General features: G+C 34.7%; 1 protein-coding gene across 1 annotated transcript in view; it reads right to left on the bottom strand.

Moving 5' to 3' along the window:
* Window positions 1–20,257, bottom strand: part of LOC100373585 (MYND-type zinc finger-containing chromatin reader ZMYND8-like) — a 74,127-nt gene that overhangs the window by 19,056 nt on the left and 34,814 nt on the right. Inside the window, exons 7-14 of the mRNA XM_085507908.1 lie at window positions 19,744–19,836; window positions 17,843–17,945; window positions 16,447–16,502; window positions 15,211–15,288; window positions 13,888–13,947; window positions 12,435–12,490; window positions 10,180–11,866; window positions 9,148–9,325 (exon numbers count right to left, since the gene is read on the bottom strand). Coding sequence (XP_085364034.1) covers window positions 9,148–9,325; window positions 10,180–11,866; window positions 12,435–12,490; window positions 13,888–13,947; window positions 15,211–15,288; window positions 16,447–16,502; window positions 17,843–17,945; window positions 19,744–19,836 — 2,311 coding nt within the window. The remainder of the gene's footprint in view (window positions 1–9,147; window positions 9,326–10,179; window positions 11,867–12,434; window positions 12,491–13,887; window positions 13,948–15,210; window positions 15,289–16,446; window positions 16,503–17,842; window positions 17,946–19,743; window positions 19,837–20,257) is intronic.

The following is a 20,257-nucleotide window of genomic DNA, read 5'->3' as shown; positions in this document are numbered from 1 at the left end:
CAGTAATGACCTTAAGACAAAACGTAGACTTACCAGCTATATGCTTTATTTCTGATATTTCTACCCAGTAATGACCTTAAGACAAAACGTAGACTTACCAGCTATATGCTTTATTTCTGATATTTCTACCCAGTAATGACCTTAAGACAAAACGTAGACTTACCAGCTATATGCTTTATTTCTGATATTTCTACCCAGTAATGACCTTAAGACAAAACGTAGACTTACCAGCTATGTGCTTTATTTCTGATATTTCTACCCAGTAATATCCTGAAGACAAAACGTAGACTTACCAGCTATATGCTTTATTTCTGATATTTCTACCCAGTAATGACCTTAAGACAAAACGTAGACTTACCAGCTATATGCTTTATTTCTGATATTTCTACCCAGTAATGACCTTAAGACAAAACATAGACCTACCAGCTATATGCTTTATTTCTGATATTTCTACCCAGTAAAGACCTTAAGACAAAACGTAGACCTACCAGCTATATGCTTTATTTCTGATATTTCTACCCAGTAATGACCTTAAGACAAAACGTAGACCTACCAGCTATATGCTTTATTTCTGATATTTCTACCCAGTAAAGACCTTAAGACAAAACGTAGACCTACCAGCTATATGCTTTATTTCTGATATTTCTACCCAGTAATGACCTTAAGACAAAACATAGACCTACCAGCTATATGCTTTATTTCTGATATTTCTACCCAGTAAAGACCTTAAGACAAAACGTAGACCTACCAGCTCTATGCTTTATTTCTGATATTTCTACCCAGTAATGACCTTAAGACAAAACGTAGACTTACCAGCTATATGCTTTATTTCTGATATTTCTACCCAGTAAAGACCTTAAGACAAAACATAGACTTACCAGCTATATGCTTTATTTCTGATATTTCTACCCAGTAAAGACCTTAAGACAAAACGTAGACCTACCAGCTATATGCTTTATTTCTGATATTTCTACCCAGTAATGACCTTAAGACAAAACGTAGACTTACCAGCTATATGCTTTATTTCTGATATTTCTACCCAGTAATGACCTTAAGACAAAACATAGACCTACCAGCTATATGCTTTATTTCTGATATTTCTACCCAGTAATGACCTTAAGACAAAACGTAGACTTACCAGCTATATGCTTTATTTCTGATATTTCTACCCAGTAATGACCTTAAGACAAAACGTAGACCTACCAGCTATATGCTTTATTTCTGATATTTCTACCCATTAAAGACCTTAAGACAAAACATAGACTTACCAGCTATATGCTTTATTTCTGATATTTCTACCCAGTAAAGACCTTAAGACAAAACATAGACTTACCAGCTATATGCTTTATTTCTGATATTTCTACCCAGTAAAGACCTTAAGACAAAACGTAGACTTACCAGCTATATGCTTTATTTCTGATATTTCTACCCAGTAATGACCTTAAGACAAAACGTAGACCTACCAGCTATATGCTTTATTTCTGATATTTCTACCCAGTAATGACCTTAAGACAAAACGTAGACTTACCAGCTATATGCTTTATTTCTGATATTTCTACCCAGTAATGACCTTAAGACAAAACGTAGACTTACCAGCTATATGCTTTATTTCTGATATTTCTACCCAGTAATGACCTTAAGACAAAACATAGACCGACCAGCTATATGCTTTATTTCTGATATTTCTACCCATTAATGACCTTAAGACAAAACGTAGACCTACCAGCTATATGCTTTATTTCTGATATTTCTACCCATTAATGACCTTAAGACAAAACGTAGACCTACCAGCTATATGCTTTATTTCTGATATTTCTACCCAGTAATGACCTTAAGACAAAACGTAGACCTACCAGCTATATGCTTTATTTCTGATATTTCTACCCAGTAATGACCTTAAGACAAAACGTAGACCTACCAGCTATATGCTTTATTTCTGATATTTCTACCCAGTAATGACCTTAAGACAAAACGTAGACTTACCAGCTATATGCTTTATTTCTGATATTTCTATTCATTAATGACCTTAAGACAAAATGTAGACTTACCAGCTATATGCTTTATTTCTGATATTTCTACTCAGTAATGACCTTAAGACAAAACGTAGACTTACCAGCTATATGCTTTATTTCTGATATTTCTACCCAGTAATGACCTTAATACAAAACGTAGACTTACCAGCTATATGCTTTATTTCTGATATTTCTACCCAGTAATGACCTTAAGACAAAACGTAGACTTACCAGCTATATGCTTTATTTCTGATATTTCTACCCAGTAAAGACCTTAAGACAAAATGTAGACTTACCAGCTATATGCTTTATTTCTGATAATATTTCTACCCAGTAATGACCTTAAGACAAAATGTAGACTTACCAGCTATATGCTTTATTTCTGATATTTCTACCCAGTTATGACCTTAAGACAAAACGTAGACTTACCAGCTATATGCTTTATTTCTGATATTTCTACCCAGTAATGACCTTAAGACAAAACGTAGACTTACCAGCTATATGCTTTATTTCTGATATTTCTACCCAGTAAAGACCTTAAGACAAAATGTAGACTTACCAGCTATATGCTTTATTTCTGATATTTCTACCCAGTAATGACCTTAAGACAAAACGTAGACCTACCAGCTATATGCTTTATTTCTGATATTTCTACCCAGTAATGACCTTAAGACAAAATGTAGACTTACCAGCTATATGCTTTATTTCTGATATTTCTACCCAGTAATGACCTTAAGACAAAACGTAGACTTACCAGCTATATGCTTTATTTCTGATATTTCTACCCAGTAATGACCTTAAGACAAAACGTAGACTTACCAGCTATATGCTTTATTTCTGATATTTCTACCCAGTAATGACCTTAATACAAAACGTAGACTTACCAGCTATATGCTTTATTTCTGATATTTCTACCCAGTAATGACCTTAAGACAAAACGTAGACTTACCAGCTATATGCTTTATTTCTGATATTTCTACCCAGTAAAGACCTTAAGACAAAATGTAGACTTACCAGCTATATGCTTTATTTCTGATATTTCTACCCAGTAATGACCTTAATACAAAACGTAGACTTACCAGCTATATGCTTTATTTCTGATATTTCTACCCAGTAATGACCTTAAGACAAAACGTAGACTTACCAGCTATATGCTTTATTTCTGATATTTCTACCCAGTAAAGACCTTAAGACAAAATGTAGACTTACCAGCTATATGCTTTATTTCTGATAATATTTCTACCCAGTAATGACCTTAAGACAAAATGTAGACTTACCAGCTATATGCTTTATTTCTGATATTTCTACCCAGTTATGACCTTAAGACAAAACGTAGACTTACCAGCTATATGCTTTATTTCTGATATTTCTACCCAGTAAAGACCTTAAGACAAAATAAAGACTTACCAGCTATATGCTTTATTTCTGATATTTCTACCCAGTAATGACCTTAAGACAAAATGTGGACTTACCAGCTATATGCTTTATTACAGATATTTCTACCCAGTAATGACCTTAATACAAAACGTAGACTTACCAGCTATATGCTTTATTTCTGATATTTCTACCCAGTAATGACCTTAAGACAAAACGTAGACTTACCAGCTATATGCTTTATTTCTGATATTTCTACCCAGTAAAGACCTTAAGACAAAATGTAGACTTACCAGCTATATGCTTTATTTCTGATATTTCTACCCAGTAATGACCTTAAGACAAAATGTAGACTTACCAGCTATATGCTTTATTTCTGATATTTCTACCCAGTAATGACCTTAAGACAAAACGTAGACTTACCAGCTATATGCTTTATTTCTGATATTTCTACCCAGTAATGACCTTAAGACAAAATGTAGACTTACCAGCTATATGCTTTATTTCTGATATTTCTACCCAGTAATGACCTTAAGACAAAACGTAGACTTACCAGCTATATGCTTTATTTCTGATATTTCTATTCATTAATGACCTTAAGACAAAATGTAGACTTACCAGCTATATGCTTTATTTCTGATATTTCTACTCAGTAATGACCTTAAGACAAAACGTAGACTTACCAGCTATATGCTTTATTTCTGATATTTCTACCCAGTAATGACCTTAAGACAAAACGTAGACTTACCAGCTATATGCTTTATTTCTGATATTTCTACCCAGTAATGACCTTAAGACAAAACGTAGACCTACCAGCTATATGCTTTATTTCTGATATTTCTACCCAGTAATGACCTTAAGACAAAACGTAGACTTACCAGCTATATGCTTTATTTCTGATATTTCTACCCAGTAATGACCTTAAGACAAAACGTAGACCTACCAGCTATATGCTTTATTTCTGATATTTCTACCCAGTAATGACCTTAAGACAAAACGTAGACTTACCAGCTATATGCTTTATTTCTGATATTTCTACCCAGTAATGACCTTAAGACAAAATGTAAACCTACCAGCTACATTTGTATATGCTTTATTTCTGATATTTCTACCCAGTAATGACCTTAAGACAAAACGTAGACTTACCAGCTATATGCTTTATTTCTGATATTTCTACCCAGTAATGACCTTAAGACAAAACGTAGACCTACCAGCTATATGCTTTATTTCTGATATTTCTACCCAGTAATGACCTTAAGACAAAACGTAGACTTACCAGCTATATGCTTTATTTCTGATATTTCTACCCAGTAATGACCTTAAGACAAAACGTAGACTTACCAGCTATATGCTTTATTTCTGATATTTCTACCCAGTAATGACCTTAAGACAAAACGTAGACTTACCAGCTATATGCTTTATTTCTGATATTTCTACCCAGTAATGACCTTAAGACAAAATGTAGACCTACCAGCTATATGCTTTATTTCTGATATTTCTACCCAGTAATGACCTTAAGACAAAACGTAGACTTACCAGCTATATGCTTTATTTCTGATATTTCTACCCAGTAATGACCTTAAGACAAAACGTAGACTTACCAGCTATATGCTTTATTTCTGATATTTCTACCCAGTAATGACCTTAAGACAAAACATAGACCTACCAGCTATATGCTTTATTACAGATATTTCTACCCAGTAATGACCTTAAGACAAAACGTAGACCTACCAGCTATATGCTTTATTTCTGATATTTCTACCCAGTAATGACCTTAAGACAAAACATAGACCTACCAGCTATATGCTTTATTTCTGATATTTCTACCCAGTAATGACCTTAAGACAAAACGTAGACTTACCAGCTATATGCTTTATTTCTGATATTTCTACCCAGTAATGACCTTAAGACAAAACATAGACCTACCAGCTATATGCTTTATTTCTGATATTTCTACCCAGTAATGACCTTAAGACAAAACATAGACCTACCAGCTATATGCTTTATTACAGATATTTCTACTCAGTAATGACCTTAAGACAAAACGTAGACCTACCAGCTATATGCTTTATTTCTGATATTTCTACCCAGTAATGACCTTAAGACAAAATGTAGACTTACCAGCTATATGCTTTATTTCTGATATTTCTACCCAGTAATGATCTTAAGACAAAATGTAGACCTACCAGCTATATGCTTTATTTCTGATATTTCTACCCAGTAATGACCTTAAGACAAAACGTAGACTTACCAGCTATATGCTTTATTTCTGATATTTCTACCCAGTAATGACCTTAAGACAAAACATAGACCTACCAGCTATATGCTTTATTACAGATATTTCTACCCAGTAATGACCTTAAGACAAAATGTAGACCTACCAGCTATATGCTTTATTTCTGATATTTCTACCCAGTAATGACCTTAAGACAAAATGTAGACCTACCAGCTATATGCTTTATTTCTGATATTTCTACCCAGTAATGACCTTAAGACAAAATGTAGACTTACCAGCTATATGCTTTATTTCTGATATTTCTACCCAGTAATGACCTTAAGACAAAATGTAGACCTACCAGCTATATGCTTTATTTCTGATATTTCTATTCATTAATGACCTTAAGACAAAATGTAGACCTACCAGCTATATGCTTTATTTCTGATATTTCTACCCAGTAATGACCTTAAGACAAAATGTAGACTTACCAGCTATATGCTTTATTTCTGATATTTCTATTCATTAATGACCTTAAGACAAAATGTAGACCTACCAGCTATATGCTTTATTTCTGATATTTCTATTCATTAATGACCTTAAGACAAAATGTAGACTTACCAGCTATATGCTTTATTTCTGATATTTCTATTCATTAATGACCTTAAGACAAAATGTAGACTTACCAGCTATATGCTTTATTTCTGATATTTCTACCCAGTAATGACCTTAAGACAAAACATAGACTTACCAGCTATATGCTTTATTTCTGATATTTCTACCCAGTAATGACCTTAAGACAAAACGTAGACTTACCAGCTATATGCTTTATTTCTGATATTTCTACCCAGTAAAGACCTTAAGACAAAACGTAGACCTACCAGCTATATGCTTTATTTCTGATATTTCTACCCAGTAAAGACCTTAAGACAAAACGTAGACCTACCAGCTATATGCTTTATTTCTGATATTTCTACCCAGTAATGACCTTAAGACAAAACGTAGACCTACCAGCTATATGCTTTATTTCTGATATTTCTACCCAGTAATGACCTTAAGACAAAACGTAGACTTACCAGCTATATGCTTTATTTCTGATATTTCTACCCAGTAATGACCTTAAGACAAAACGTAGACTTACCAGCTATATGCTTTATTTCTGATATTTCTACCCAGTAATGACCTTAAGACAAAACGTAGACTTACCAGCTATATGCTTTATTTCTGATATTTCTACCCAGTAATGACCTTAAGACAAAACGTAGACTTACCAGCTATATGCTTTATTTCTGATATTTCTACCCAGTAATGACCTTAAGACAAAACGTAGACTTACCAGCTATGTGCTTTATTTCTGATATTTCTACCCAGTAATATCCTGAAGACAAAACGTAGACTTACCAGCTATATGCTTTATTTCTGATATTTCTACCCAGTAATGACCTTAAGACAAAACGTAGACTTACCAGCTATATGCTTTATTTCTGATATTTCTACCCAGTAATGACCTTAAGACAAAACATAGACCTACCAGCTATATGCTTTATTTCTGATATTTCTACCCAGTAAAGACCTTAAGACAAAACGTAGACCTACCAGCTATATGCTTTATTTCTGATATTTCTACCCAGTAATGACCTTAAGACAAAACGTAGACCTACCAGCTATATGCTTTATTTCTGATATTTCTACCCAGTAAAGACCTTAAGACAAAACGTAGACCTACCAGCTATATGCTTTATTTCTGATATTTCTACCCAGTAATGACCTTAAGACAAAACATAGACCTACCAGCTATATGCTTTATTTCTGATATTTCTACCCAGTAAAGACCTTAAGACAAAACGTAGACCTACCAGCTCTATGCTTTATTTCTGATATTTCTACCCAGTAATGACCTTAAGACAAAACGTAGACTTACCAGCTATATGCTTTATTTCTGATATTTCTACCCAGTAAAGACCTTAAGACAAAACATAGACTTACCAGCTATATGCTTTATTTCTGATATTTCTACCCAGTAAAGACCTTAAGACAAAACGTAGACCTACCAGCTATATGCTTTATTTCTGATATTTCTACCCAGTAATGACCTTAAGACAAAACGTAGACTTACCAGCTATATGCTTTATTTCTGATATTTCTACCCAGTAATGACCTTAAGACAAAACATAGACCTACCAGCTATATGCTTTATTTCTGATATTTCTACCCAGTAATGACCTTAAGACAAAACGTAGACTTACCAGCTATATGCTTTATTTCTGATATTTCTACCCAGTAATGACCTTAAGACAAAACGTAGACCTACCAGCTATATGCTTTATTTCTGATATTTCTACCCATTAAAGACCTTAAGACAAAACATAGACTTACCAGCTATATGCTTTATTTCTGATATTTCTACCCAGTAAAGACCTTAAGACAAAACATAGACTTACCAGCTATATGCTTTATTTCTGATATTTCTACCCAGTAAAGACCTTAAGACAAAACGTAGACTTACCAGCTATATGCTTTATTTCTGATATTTCTACCCAGTAATGACCTTAAGACAAAACGTAGACCTACCAGCTATATGCTTTATTTCTGATATTTCTACCCAGTAATGACCTTAAGACAAAACGTAGACTTACCAGCTATATGCTTTATTTCTGATATTTCTACCCAGTAATGACCTTAAGACAAAACGTAGACTTACCAGCTATATGCTTTATTTCTGATATTTCTACCCAGTAATGACCTTAAGACAAAACATAGACCGACCAGCTATATGCTTTATTTCTGATATTTCTACCCATTAATGACCTTAAGACAAAACGTAGACCTACCAGCTATATGCTTTATTTCTGATATTTCTACCCATTAATGACCTTAAGACAAAACGTAGACCTACCAGCTATATGCTTTATTTCTGATATTTCTACCCAGTAATGACCTTAAGACAAAACGTAGACCTACCAGCTATATGCTTTATTTCTGATATTTCTACCCAGTAATGACCTTAAGACAAAACGTAGACCTACCAGCTATATGCTTTATTTCTGATATTTCTACCCAGTTATGACCTTAAGACAAAATGTAGACTTACCAGCTATATGCTTTATTTCTGATATTTCTACCCAGTAATGACCTTAAGACAAAACGTAGACCTACCAGCTATATGCTTTATTTCTGATATTTCTACCCAGTAATGACCTTAAGACAAAACGTAGACTTACCAGCTATATGCTTTATTTCTGATATTTCTACCCAGTAATGACCTTAAGACAAAATGTAGACCTACCAGCTATATGCTTTATTTCTGATATTTCTACCCATTAATGACCTTAAGACAAAACGTAGACCTACCAGCTATATGCTTTATTTCTGATATTTCTATCCATTAATGACCTTAAGACAAAACGTAGACTTACCAGCTATATGCTTTATTTCTGATATTTCTACCCAGTAATGACCTTAAGACAAAATGTAGACTTACCAGCTATATGCTTTATTTCTGATATTTCTACCCAGTAATGACCTTAAGACAAAATGTAGACCTACCAGCTATATGCTTTATTTCTGATATTTCTTGCTGATGTTTCCACTGCATCATCTCTAGTTCCAAATTTTTTGTCTTGGAACCAACTGTGGCAGTAGGAATATCATCTACCATTTTATCACTACCTTCTAAAACTTCACTATAAAACTCCTGGAATGTTCCTTCGATGTAATCCACAATCTGAAAATCGAATACGAACAAAAAAAAAAAAACACATGATGAAAACTCACAATTCTTGACTGTTTTATCTCAAAGGAATATTATCCTTATACCTGCACATGTCATGGTTCAATTAGAAGTAGCAGTAAGTTGGCATAGTAACCACATTACCCCTCTGAGTGCCGAAGTCAACTTCAGGCACCATCCACAAAAGGGTTTTATTTATAGTCCGCTCTTTTCCACAGAAAATGTTAATAATAATCTTTTGATAAAAAACTCGAAGAAATGTCACATTTTGTCTAGTCCAAAATTAAGATTGAAAATCACAGAAAATGCGAACAAATCAACCCCAATTTGAATTGGAAAACAATTTTGGTTAACATTTGTTGAAGATCAGTTAAATTTACGGATTAAAACTCTTTGTATCACTGATAGAAGTGTATGTAAACCAACATTTACATGTATGACACACCATTGTAATTTACTGTAAAATACAATATTTGCGTTTGGAATTAATTTTCGCTGAAGGCATGATTCAGTGAAAATAAAATCCAGCGAATATACCTTTTTTCCTATATTTTACATTCAACTCGTCAAAAATCAGTGAAAATAAATTCCATACAAAACATCCAAAATGTCTTCTCAGCAAAAATTAATTCCAGCTAAAATAAAGTATTTTACAGTATGTAAATCTAATGGAGCAAATACGGTATTATTGCAACAGACACACAGATGTAATTTTATATAATACATATAAAAGATATGCACTACTAATAGAATAATTGTAAGTCAAAAAAAAACAATGTTTTTATTTATAGAAGAAATTTTTTTTATTATCAACAAAGTGTACTGTAAACCAACAGATCAGCTCTTACCTTGTCTGTGTATTTTTTGAAGTCTGTCTTTTTCTTTGCTGTACTTTGTTGATGGAGCAGTCCATCCTTTGCACTAACAGGACCATCAGATTCTAAACTTGTAACCTCATCAACAGACTTTTGAGCAGCTTTTTCTGCTAGTCGTGCAGAAAATTTGACCGGGGATGTCTTGGTTGTATTGTTACTGCTATTTGCAGCAACTTTTATATTGTGAGGATTATTATCAATTTTTGGAGCACTATTCACAGATTGATGTTGTACCGTTTCTTTCTTATTTTTATTTTGTGTTTCTGTTATTTGCACATCCAAGTGATTTTTCTCTTCATTTTTGCTTTTATTTTCGTTCTTTTTGTCAGGTGACTTGGTCATGTGATCATCCAACTTGGCAATCTTTGATTTTTTCACTTCATCAATGGATGGCGAGTCAATCTTCTTGACCTTCCTGTCAACATTTTCAGATTCAGGTGACTCATCGACTTTGACATCAACTGATTCTATTTTTTTTGTAGTATCTTCATCACTTGGTTGCTTGGATACCACTTCATGGTTACCTTCCTTTGCTTTGTTTGATTCCTCCTCCTCCTCTCTTTCCTCCCCTTGCTCCTCATGTTCCCAGTCTGAATTTTCAGAACTAGTCTCACAATGCATTGATAGACAATCGGAGTCAGAATCGCGATCCTCGGTTTCCATCTCATCCAAATTGTCAGTTTCTTTGATTCCCAAAGACGCTTTACAAGATTCTATCGTTCTATCAAGGTGAATAGCAAACTTATCAGACACAGGAGTCAGTTTCATTGGTGGTGTTCCCGGCGTTTCTATTCTTGGTGGTGTAGTAGCTCCTTCTAAATTTGATAAACTTGGCAGTTTTGTCGGCAGGATCGACGGTGCTGGTTCTTTTGACGAATTTTTGGAGGACTCCTTAATATGCTTAGATTCTGACAACTGTTTTTCATTCTCAGTCTCTGGCACAGCCGAGGTATCCATATTAGCTTCATCTGCTAATTTATTAACATCTTTAGATGTTGTGTCTGTACCAGATGTTTTTAATGATAAGACTTTCGTGATGTGTGCATCATCCACTGTTGGTACATCATTACTCATTTCCATCTTGCTCCTGGAAACTGTTTTTGTTGAGACATCAACAGATTCCAAATTAGATTTTCGACTATTAGGAGATTTTTCAGTTGTACTATCAGGTGAACATTCAGTCTTAATTTCGGTTGACTTTGCATTCCCGGCTGCAAGTTGAGGAGATTTCTTGCAAACTTCATCTTTTGATTTTGAGTTCTTCATGATCGACTCACCAACATTATCTTTAGAATCCTCATCAATCGATTTATCCTTTACACCACCCAAATTCGAAGACCCACTTTCCAGCGTAAGAGTTGATTTTCCAGATTCTCTTTTAATCCTTATTTTAATTTTGCCAACTTTAGGCGTACTTGCATCATTGCTTTCACCATTAATTGAGTTAGGTTTGTTTTTGAGATAGTTATGTATGTACGTGTTACTTGGATCATAAGGCATTCTATATGGTGCATACTCCCAATTTTTGTGAACACGGCGAATATTTTCTATGTGCAGGTCCATTTCTTGCATAGCATTTTCAAATCCACCTTTTCGTTTCTTAATTGCGAATGGAATATCTTTTGACATCATGTAACAGCAGTTAGCAGGAACCCATGCCCTGGTGATAAGACAAGAAAACAGTCATTAATGTCAATGCACCAAATTCGTTTGTGTAATCGTTCAGCGCAACACATATTCAAATCTGCAGAAGATTTGGCCGAAAAGTATGACGGATGATTTTTCTGTGTAACGGCACATAAATAATATATTGCCATATTTATAGCGTTGCATTTTAAAGCGGGAGGGTTGTCACCTGGGCACACGTGGGCATCCAGTCCTAAGCGACAATATCAACACACGCTGAAACGCAGAGGCTCATGGGTAGACACTTGTTTGTAAACAATGACACGCTATGGTTATTTGACACATGCAAACGGTGACAACTCCCCCACCTTAACTTCAAAAACATTTGCCCATGTTTTTCAATTTTTTTTTTATTACAATACTGATACAGAAGAAATGGATGACGACATGAACATGCAATTTTAAATTACTCTGTCTTTGGGCAGAGTGATAAAGAACTAACATGATCAGGACAAAAAAAAATATGCCAGCAAATACTGCAAAAGAAAAGCACATACACAAAATTTGATTTGTATCCCTAATGAGTTGTAAAAATAAGTTACCTATCATGCTGTCCGAAAAATCGTACATCAACTTGCCCATCCACTTCTCTTAATGCCTAGGAAATAAAAAAAAATCAATTGTATCCATGTAACTATGTGTGATATGCGAGTAACTTGTATGATGTCATACCTTAGCAGACCAGAATGGCATGTAGCTATGTGTGATAGGTGAGTAACTTGTATGATGTCATACCTTAGCAAACCAGAATGGCATGCAGCTATGTGTGATAGGTGAGTAACTTGTATGATGTCTTACCTTAGCAGACCAGAATGGTATGCAGCTATGTGTGATAGGTGAGTAACTTGTATGATGTCATACCTTAGCAGACCAGAATGGTATGTAGCTATGTGTGATATGTGAGTAACTTGTATGATGTCATACCTTAGCAGACCAGAATGGTATGCAGCTATGTGTGATAGGTGAGTAACTTGTATGATGTCATACCTTAGCAAACCAGAATGGTATGCAGCTATGTGTGATAGGTGAGTAACTTGTATGATGTCATACATTAGCAGACCAGAATGGTATGTAGCTATGTGTGATATGTGAGTAACTTGTATGATGTCATACCTTAGCAGACCAGAATGGTATGTAGCTATGTGTGACAGGTGAGTAACTTGTATGATGTCATACATTAGCAGACCAGAATGGTATGTAGCTATGTGTGATAGGTGAGTAACTTGTATGATGTCATACCTTAGCAGACCAGAATGGTATGTAACTATGTGTGATAGGTGAGTAACTTGTATGATGTCATACCTTAGCAGACCAGAATGGTATGTAACTATGTGTGATAGGTGAGTAACTTGTGTGATGTCATACCTTAGCAGACCAGAATGGTATGTAACTATGTGTGATAGGTGAGTAACTTGTATGATGTCATACCTTAGCAGACCAGAATGGTATGTAGCTATGTGTGATAGGTGAGTAACTTGTATGATGTCATACCTTAGCAGACCAGAATGGTATGTAACTATGTGTGATATGTGAGTAACTTGTATGATGTCATACCTTAGCAGACCAGAATGGTATGTAGCTATGTGTGATAGGTGAGTAACTTGTATGATGTCATACCTTAGCAGACCAGAATGGTATGCAGCTATGTGTGATAGGTGAGTAACTTGTATGATGTCATACCTTAGCAGACCAGAATGGTATGTAGCTATGTGTGATAGGTGAGTAACTTGTATGATGTCTTACCTTAGCAGACCAGAATGGTATGCAGCTATGTGTGATAGGTGAGTAACTTGTATGATGTCATACCTTAGCAGACCAGAATGGTATGTAGCTATGTGTGATATGTGAGTAACTTGTATGATGTCATACCTTAGCAGACCAGAATGGTATGTAGCTATGTGTGACAGGTGAGTAACTTGTATGATGTCATACCTTAGCAGACCAGAATGGTATGCAGCTATGTGTGACAGGTGAGTAACTTGTATGATGTCTTACCTTAGCAGGCCAGAATGGAAATCCCTTGAGTTTAGCCCACACCAGAGGATGAGGCACAGTCTAAAAATAATTATTTAATTGTTAATAATGATGACCTGTACAGTAAAAAAAATATGCCTACTCTAAAAATTACACCACATAATTATTTTGTTGATTTTAGTAAATTTATTGGTTTCTAAAATTTCAACTAATCACTGAATTTTGCGGCCTTTAGTTCTCTAAAATTCACCTCATGTTGTTTTTTTTTTTTTGAACAATGGTTAGACTCCTATTTAGCCTTTTAATCAAAATATGTCAAAATTAATTAATAAACGTCAAGTTCGCTTTATCCTAAAAGCATGTTTTAGAACACTCAATGATCCTGTACAAATGCTGAAATCCACTATGTGTTCTAAAACACAAGTTGACTAAACATGATGTTCTTTGACCTGATAGGTCAAGAATGGCATTAACCAATCAGACTGCTACATCGTACTACCAACATATTGACAATCGCAAAAAGCCCAATCCCAAAAGTAAATTTTTTCACTACTGAAATTCATTTTGAACATGATGTTTTTAGAAGAGGTGATTAGTAATATTTAAAAGGTAAAACAAGTACTGAAATAGTTAACAGCTTTCATGACAACAAATGATGCACCATCTAATGTTTTTGTAATCAATGAAGTCTAAAAATTTGTAGTCTAAAAATTTGACTAGTTCAAAATTTCAACCCAATTTTGTATTCTAAAAACTATAATTATTATTTCAATTATTTAAAAGTGACTGAAATTTTAGAGTCTTTACGGTAATACTCACATTTATTTGACGCACTAAAGTTACCTGCCAATATTCTGAGGCATTCCTGTATTTTACATTTGACTTGTATATATAACTACCTACAGATAACACGCAAAGTCGCGAACCTATCAGTAGCATTCACTATATATGCTCTAAATTGCCTTACATCAGATAAGGCTGGTAGAGAATACCAAAATGGAAAATCATTCATTCATTCTCTTGCTGTCGATAAAATATTTACTATACATAAACTCTTTCCCCCTTATAAAACATTCAGTCTGCCTGATGAGATATATTTTTTATAAGAAACACATACTGTACTTCTCTACTGTACCAACTTGAGTCACGCATTTGTTTGTTGTCAGTTATGACGTTCTTTTTTGCCAGATAATGCATGGGAAGATCAATGCCAGCGTGGTGTCAGTAGTATTTTTCCACTATTAAATCATTTGAAATTGGGTTCAGTATTACATAAATGAAAAAAAAAAAGAAATATAAAAAATGCATCCTCCTTTAACAAATCAGAACATGGGCCATACTTACACAAGGCTCGCAAAAATAATTGTCCTTTTTTAAACAGGATGATAAATAACAATCAGAACATACTTCAATTTCATTCATCTACAAGAGAAAACATAAAACCAATTAAAACAAAAGTACCAAATTCTTTACACTATCAACACTGAGGGCGCTGTCTGTATATGATCACAAGTGAGCAATACATTCGCTACTTATCCTCGGGGGCGGACATCCGGGCATTTTCTACAGCCTGGCAACCTTCGCGGTGAAAACAAAGACCAAAAACTCACAGAAAACAGTACTTTGCGATGGTTGTTGAGAGTCCCCTGAACAGTGTAACAAGATTGGCCCTACGTGTGTAACATATATGAATTTGGTTGTTCAGGATTACTTCAAAGTTGAGTTTGTGTTGTTTTCTCGAGTTTTCACCGGCTCCACCGGCGTTCCACAGCAGCGCGCACAAAGCCCATAGAAATACGTGGTACAGTGGTGCCCGTCTTAGCAACGTAGAACGTCCGTGACGTAGCTCCGCCCCCGAGGATACACTATCAACACTGTAGGTGTTTTCTCAGTTCATAACTTAAACTATATATTGTTTGTTATACCATATTGTCATAGTTACAAATTGATTTAATTACCAATTCACAAACTACTGTAAACCATGTAATTTTCATTGATATAAATTTGCGTGATTTCAGAATTCTATGTCATTCACGAAGACAAACTATCTTGAAAGTTACTGACACTCCCTGACCCCAGAAAACTCCAGAAAATTCTCTTGTGCAGTTAAAGCGGTTTAGAGTACCGCTATATTATCAGTGTTTGAATGAGACATGGAGAAGTGCTGAACTGTTTTGCATAGTCTTAAATATTACATACCAGTAATACTTTCTATAAATATAATGTTTGTTTTTTTATTTTGACCTTTACACCAGAGTTTCTCGCCCAAATTTGTCTGCATTTGTTTCTTACATTCTTCAATTTTTCTGAAAATGAACCCTAAAATGTTGGGACCCACAGACAAAACTTGAGACAATTGTCAGTTTCCACTCAAAAAATTTGGCTTTTTTGTTCCAATCTTCTGAAGGAAAGTGCAGACTATTTTGTAAAATTTGTGATAAAAAGACGAAACTGGTGGTGAAAAGATTAACTGCATGAGAAGCAGTGAAATAAGATGGGATACATACATCCCACAATTTACATTCTTCCAGTGTATGTCTGGGAACATAAAATAATAAATATGTTATTTTTGATATTTACCTCATGTTCACATATTTTAATAATCATACGAGCACTGGCGGTCAATTTATGATTTCCTGGAAGAGAAACAATAACGCTTTTATTGAAGGGCTATTCAGTGTTGAAAAAGTCTCAGCTTGGATGGTTATCGCACCCTGAAACACAACACTGTTGTGGTTCATTTTCAGCGCAAGATTATTCAGGAGTCATGGTAAATGTCTCATGCAAAAACCATCAGAAATTTCATCACAGCTTTCAAAATAACAAAATGCCCACACAGTCAGCATGATTCAGAATCCAATCCAAACCAAATGATATGCAATGTACCATGATGGTGGATGTATCTACCAAGTTTTATCAAAATATATCTATGTACGAATGAAATCCAGTTTTGGAATAGTAGAAATGATCGAATTTGAGGATATCTTTCTCTTTAAAATGTGCATGTGCATATGTGTTATGATGCATGAATGAAGTTTGAGCATAAATGGTCAAGGCATGTCAGAGCTATGACTCTGCATCAGCATTTGTTTAAACAAATTGGCTATTTTGGCCATTTTATATCAGACCTGAAAATCAAAATGAAGTGTTACAGTACCACTACCATGTCTATGTTGTGCTGCAATGTCCTCTGGTAGCGACACCAAGGGAATACTTGCACAGAAATGAGAAGCCTCATTGATAACAAAAATGAATGACAGATAGTAGACAGCAGCATGGAAACTTTTTTTTCCCCTATTAAAATATTTACATATACTATACAGCGTTTTTTCTATAAAAAAATGTTAAGGGGGGGACACTTTTATTACCATTGGTAACACACTATAATTTTTATAACAGACTTTTCCTGGTTCGGAAAGAGGGCGCAAGCCCGGGATACAAGAGTGCAAGCCCCTGTTTCCTTGTCTGACAGAACCCCTCGTATAATAATATTCAAATACCAACAATTGATTTTGGACAATAGGGGAATAAATGTTATACAAGCACTTTAATGATGACTTTGAAAGTGACAATGTTTTAATGAAAATGAAAATTCTTTTAAATAACATAGAACTGATTACATCTTAATTGTAATGGTGCTATGAGAGTTTGTGTTAAATTATAAAAATGAATAAGGTTACAATCTGCGCATGCAAATCCAGCCACTAATCTATACTCAGACTTACGATATATACAAAGGTTGTCATCGTTCCTCATGCATTCTAGGGATACAAGACATACAACATAACGGGGAAGAAGGATTTGTGCAGATGTTGGCGTAGGGGCAAATGTTGATGTGGTAGGGGCAGTCAAGTGGTGGTTTGTAAGAGGGTAATGCATTACTGGTACAACGTAGTTAGATATATAAGATTAGAATAAATAAAATGAGAATATGAATAAGTAGGAAATGACGTTATTCTGTTCTCAATATTCTTACTTTGCTTCCTCTCACCTCCATTGTAGATTATACAATTATGTATAATCCAGCGAGCGTCCGCAAGAAATGCCTCTGTACATCCATACATTCTTCGAGCAATGTTCTGAGGAGCAAGAAAAAACAGAATCAGCAATTTTTGCCACACTGGATCAACAAAATGATGACAACGTGGATGTTCTGAGGAGCAAGAAAAAACAGAATCAGCAATTTTTGCCACACTGGATCAACAAAATGATGACAACGTGGATGTTCTGAGGAGCAAGAAAAAACAGAATCAGCAATTTTTGCCACATTGCAATAACAATGACGAAAACAACGTGGATGCAGAGAACAGACTCGCGCACACTTCAGCGAAAATGCAGACGACAGACAACAGTACATTCTACGAGCAATATTCTAAAGACAAAAAAAAGGCAGAATAACCAATAACTTCCACACTGGTGGTCACCATCCAGCATCCTGTTCGATATGGGACTCACAGCACTGCACACAACGCATGTAAAATACATTGTTTACCAATAACTTCCACACTGGTGGTCACCATCCAGCATCCTGTTCGATATGGGACTCACAGCACTGCACACAACGCATGTAACATACATTGTTTACATGAAATTTGGCGACTTTGGCGAAGATTGCCACCGTTAGCATGTGATGTGTTAATACGCCAGTCGTCACAATGCATAAAGTCAGTGTTGTTCATGTGTCTCATAGTGTAGAGCAGAACACATTCTAGTGCTATGGTGTTGTATGCTTTAAACAATTCACTTTACACCTCGCCTGTTAAAAGCCTTTCAGATATCATATATGAATAGTACCGTAAAAACTCGATTAATTCGCGGTAGTAAAAATAATTATTTTTTCAAGTGCACGAATTAATAAAATACATTTAAAAATTAGCGTTCGAAAATAAAATGGGTGCGCGAACTAATAGAGACTGCGAATTAATCGAGTTTTTACGGTATATACCGTCATAGCGTCAACAAGCAATGTGTTAATACAGGCTCCATAGCACCAAGAGCCAAATGATTTCCAAGACTTCTCCAGACCTTTTCCCAAACTTTCTTGCATTTTTTCAAGACATTTTGACCCTTAATTCAGGCCAATTAATTCACTAAAGCTCATCAAAGTTCTGAGGATATGGTAGTTCCCTGGAGAAAACGGGACTTTCTAAAATGAATTAAGAACTATGAAGAAATTTAAAGACTTTTCAAAGATTTTTTAATTTTTCCTGTAAATGAAAGGCAACTCAAAGATTTTCCAGACCACATAAGATCCAAAGACTCAAAAGATTTTCCAAACATTATGGATCCTGTAATACGCCAGTCATCATCAAGTCAGTAGTTATAAATAAATAAACGCTGCTCGGACTGATAAGTATGATATATTGAAGATAATATTTGGTAATCGTAGTCCTAAATAACTATTAAAAAGTCTGTGTTGTTCATCCAGGGCTATGCACTACAACAATTCAGGTTTTACAGAAGCCAAAATACACTTATACATGTAGCCCCCCAGTCGTCACAATACATCAAGTTCGATATGGTTTCTATTCATATAAAATATTTGTGTCTGTCTGCATGATATTTGTTATATATATAAATGTCTTATTTAGTGCTGTAGCTCATTCATTATTGTTATACTTCTGATTAACTTTTTCACCACCAGTTCCTTCTTTTCATTACAAATTCACAAAATAGGCTAGTTCCTAGTCTTCAGAAGCTTGGGACAAAAATAGCCAAACTTTTGAGTAAAAACTAAAAAATGACTCAAATTATATCTGTTGGCTCCAAAATAAGGGTTCATTTCCAGAAATATTGAAGAATATAAGAAAAAAGTGCAGAAAAATTTGGGCAAGAAAGTCTGGTGGAAAAAAGGTTGAAGCAGTTGCAGTTGATTACCTTTTCTAGGGTACTGAGATCCATAGGATAGAAGACGAACTCCGGATAATCCGGATGCTGATCCAACTGCACTGGTTTGTGAAACGGTTCAGACTATAAAAGAAAAGTAAAAAAAACAAATGAAGAAAAAAACATTGATTTTCATTGATTTCACATAAAGTAATGCGCCAATGTTTACTCAAAGCATATTTTCAAAACTTACATGTCAGAAATGATTAGAGGGTTAAAATAAATCAGCAGCGGTTACGATAGCCTATTTACTCATTAATCAATGTCAATGTTTACAAATGCCACAAAGAATGGAACGATTGCAAATTCGTCTTTGTGGCAATTATGAAATGATATCACACATGCAAAGAATTATAACATTTTTAGGAAAATTAGCATAATAATAATTTTAATTGAACTCTGACATGACAATAAATTAAAAAAAAAAAATATAGAATAGTAGCCTGCTGTATTTATCACCAATCAATGTCACAATCACCACCTGACCACAGACTAATATGGAGAG

Source organism: Saccoglossus kowalevskii, chromosome 14, assembly GCF_978046115.1.
Source record: "Saccoglossus kowalevskii chromosome 14, keSacKowa6.1, whole genome shotgun sequence".
Lineage (NCBI taxonomy): Eukaryota > Metazoa > Hemichordata > Enteropneusta > Harrimaniidae > Saccoglossus > Saccoglossus kowalevskii.
The sequence above is the reverse complement of the archived record's forward strand: the minus strand, read 5'-3'. Positions and strand labels throughout refer to the sequence as shown.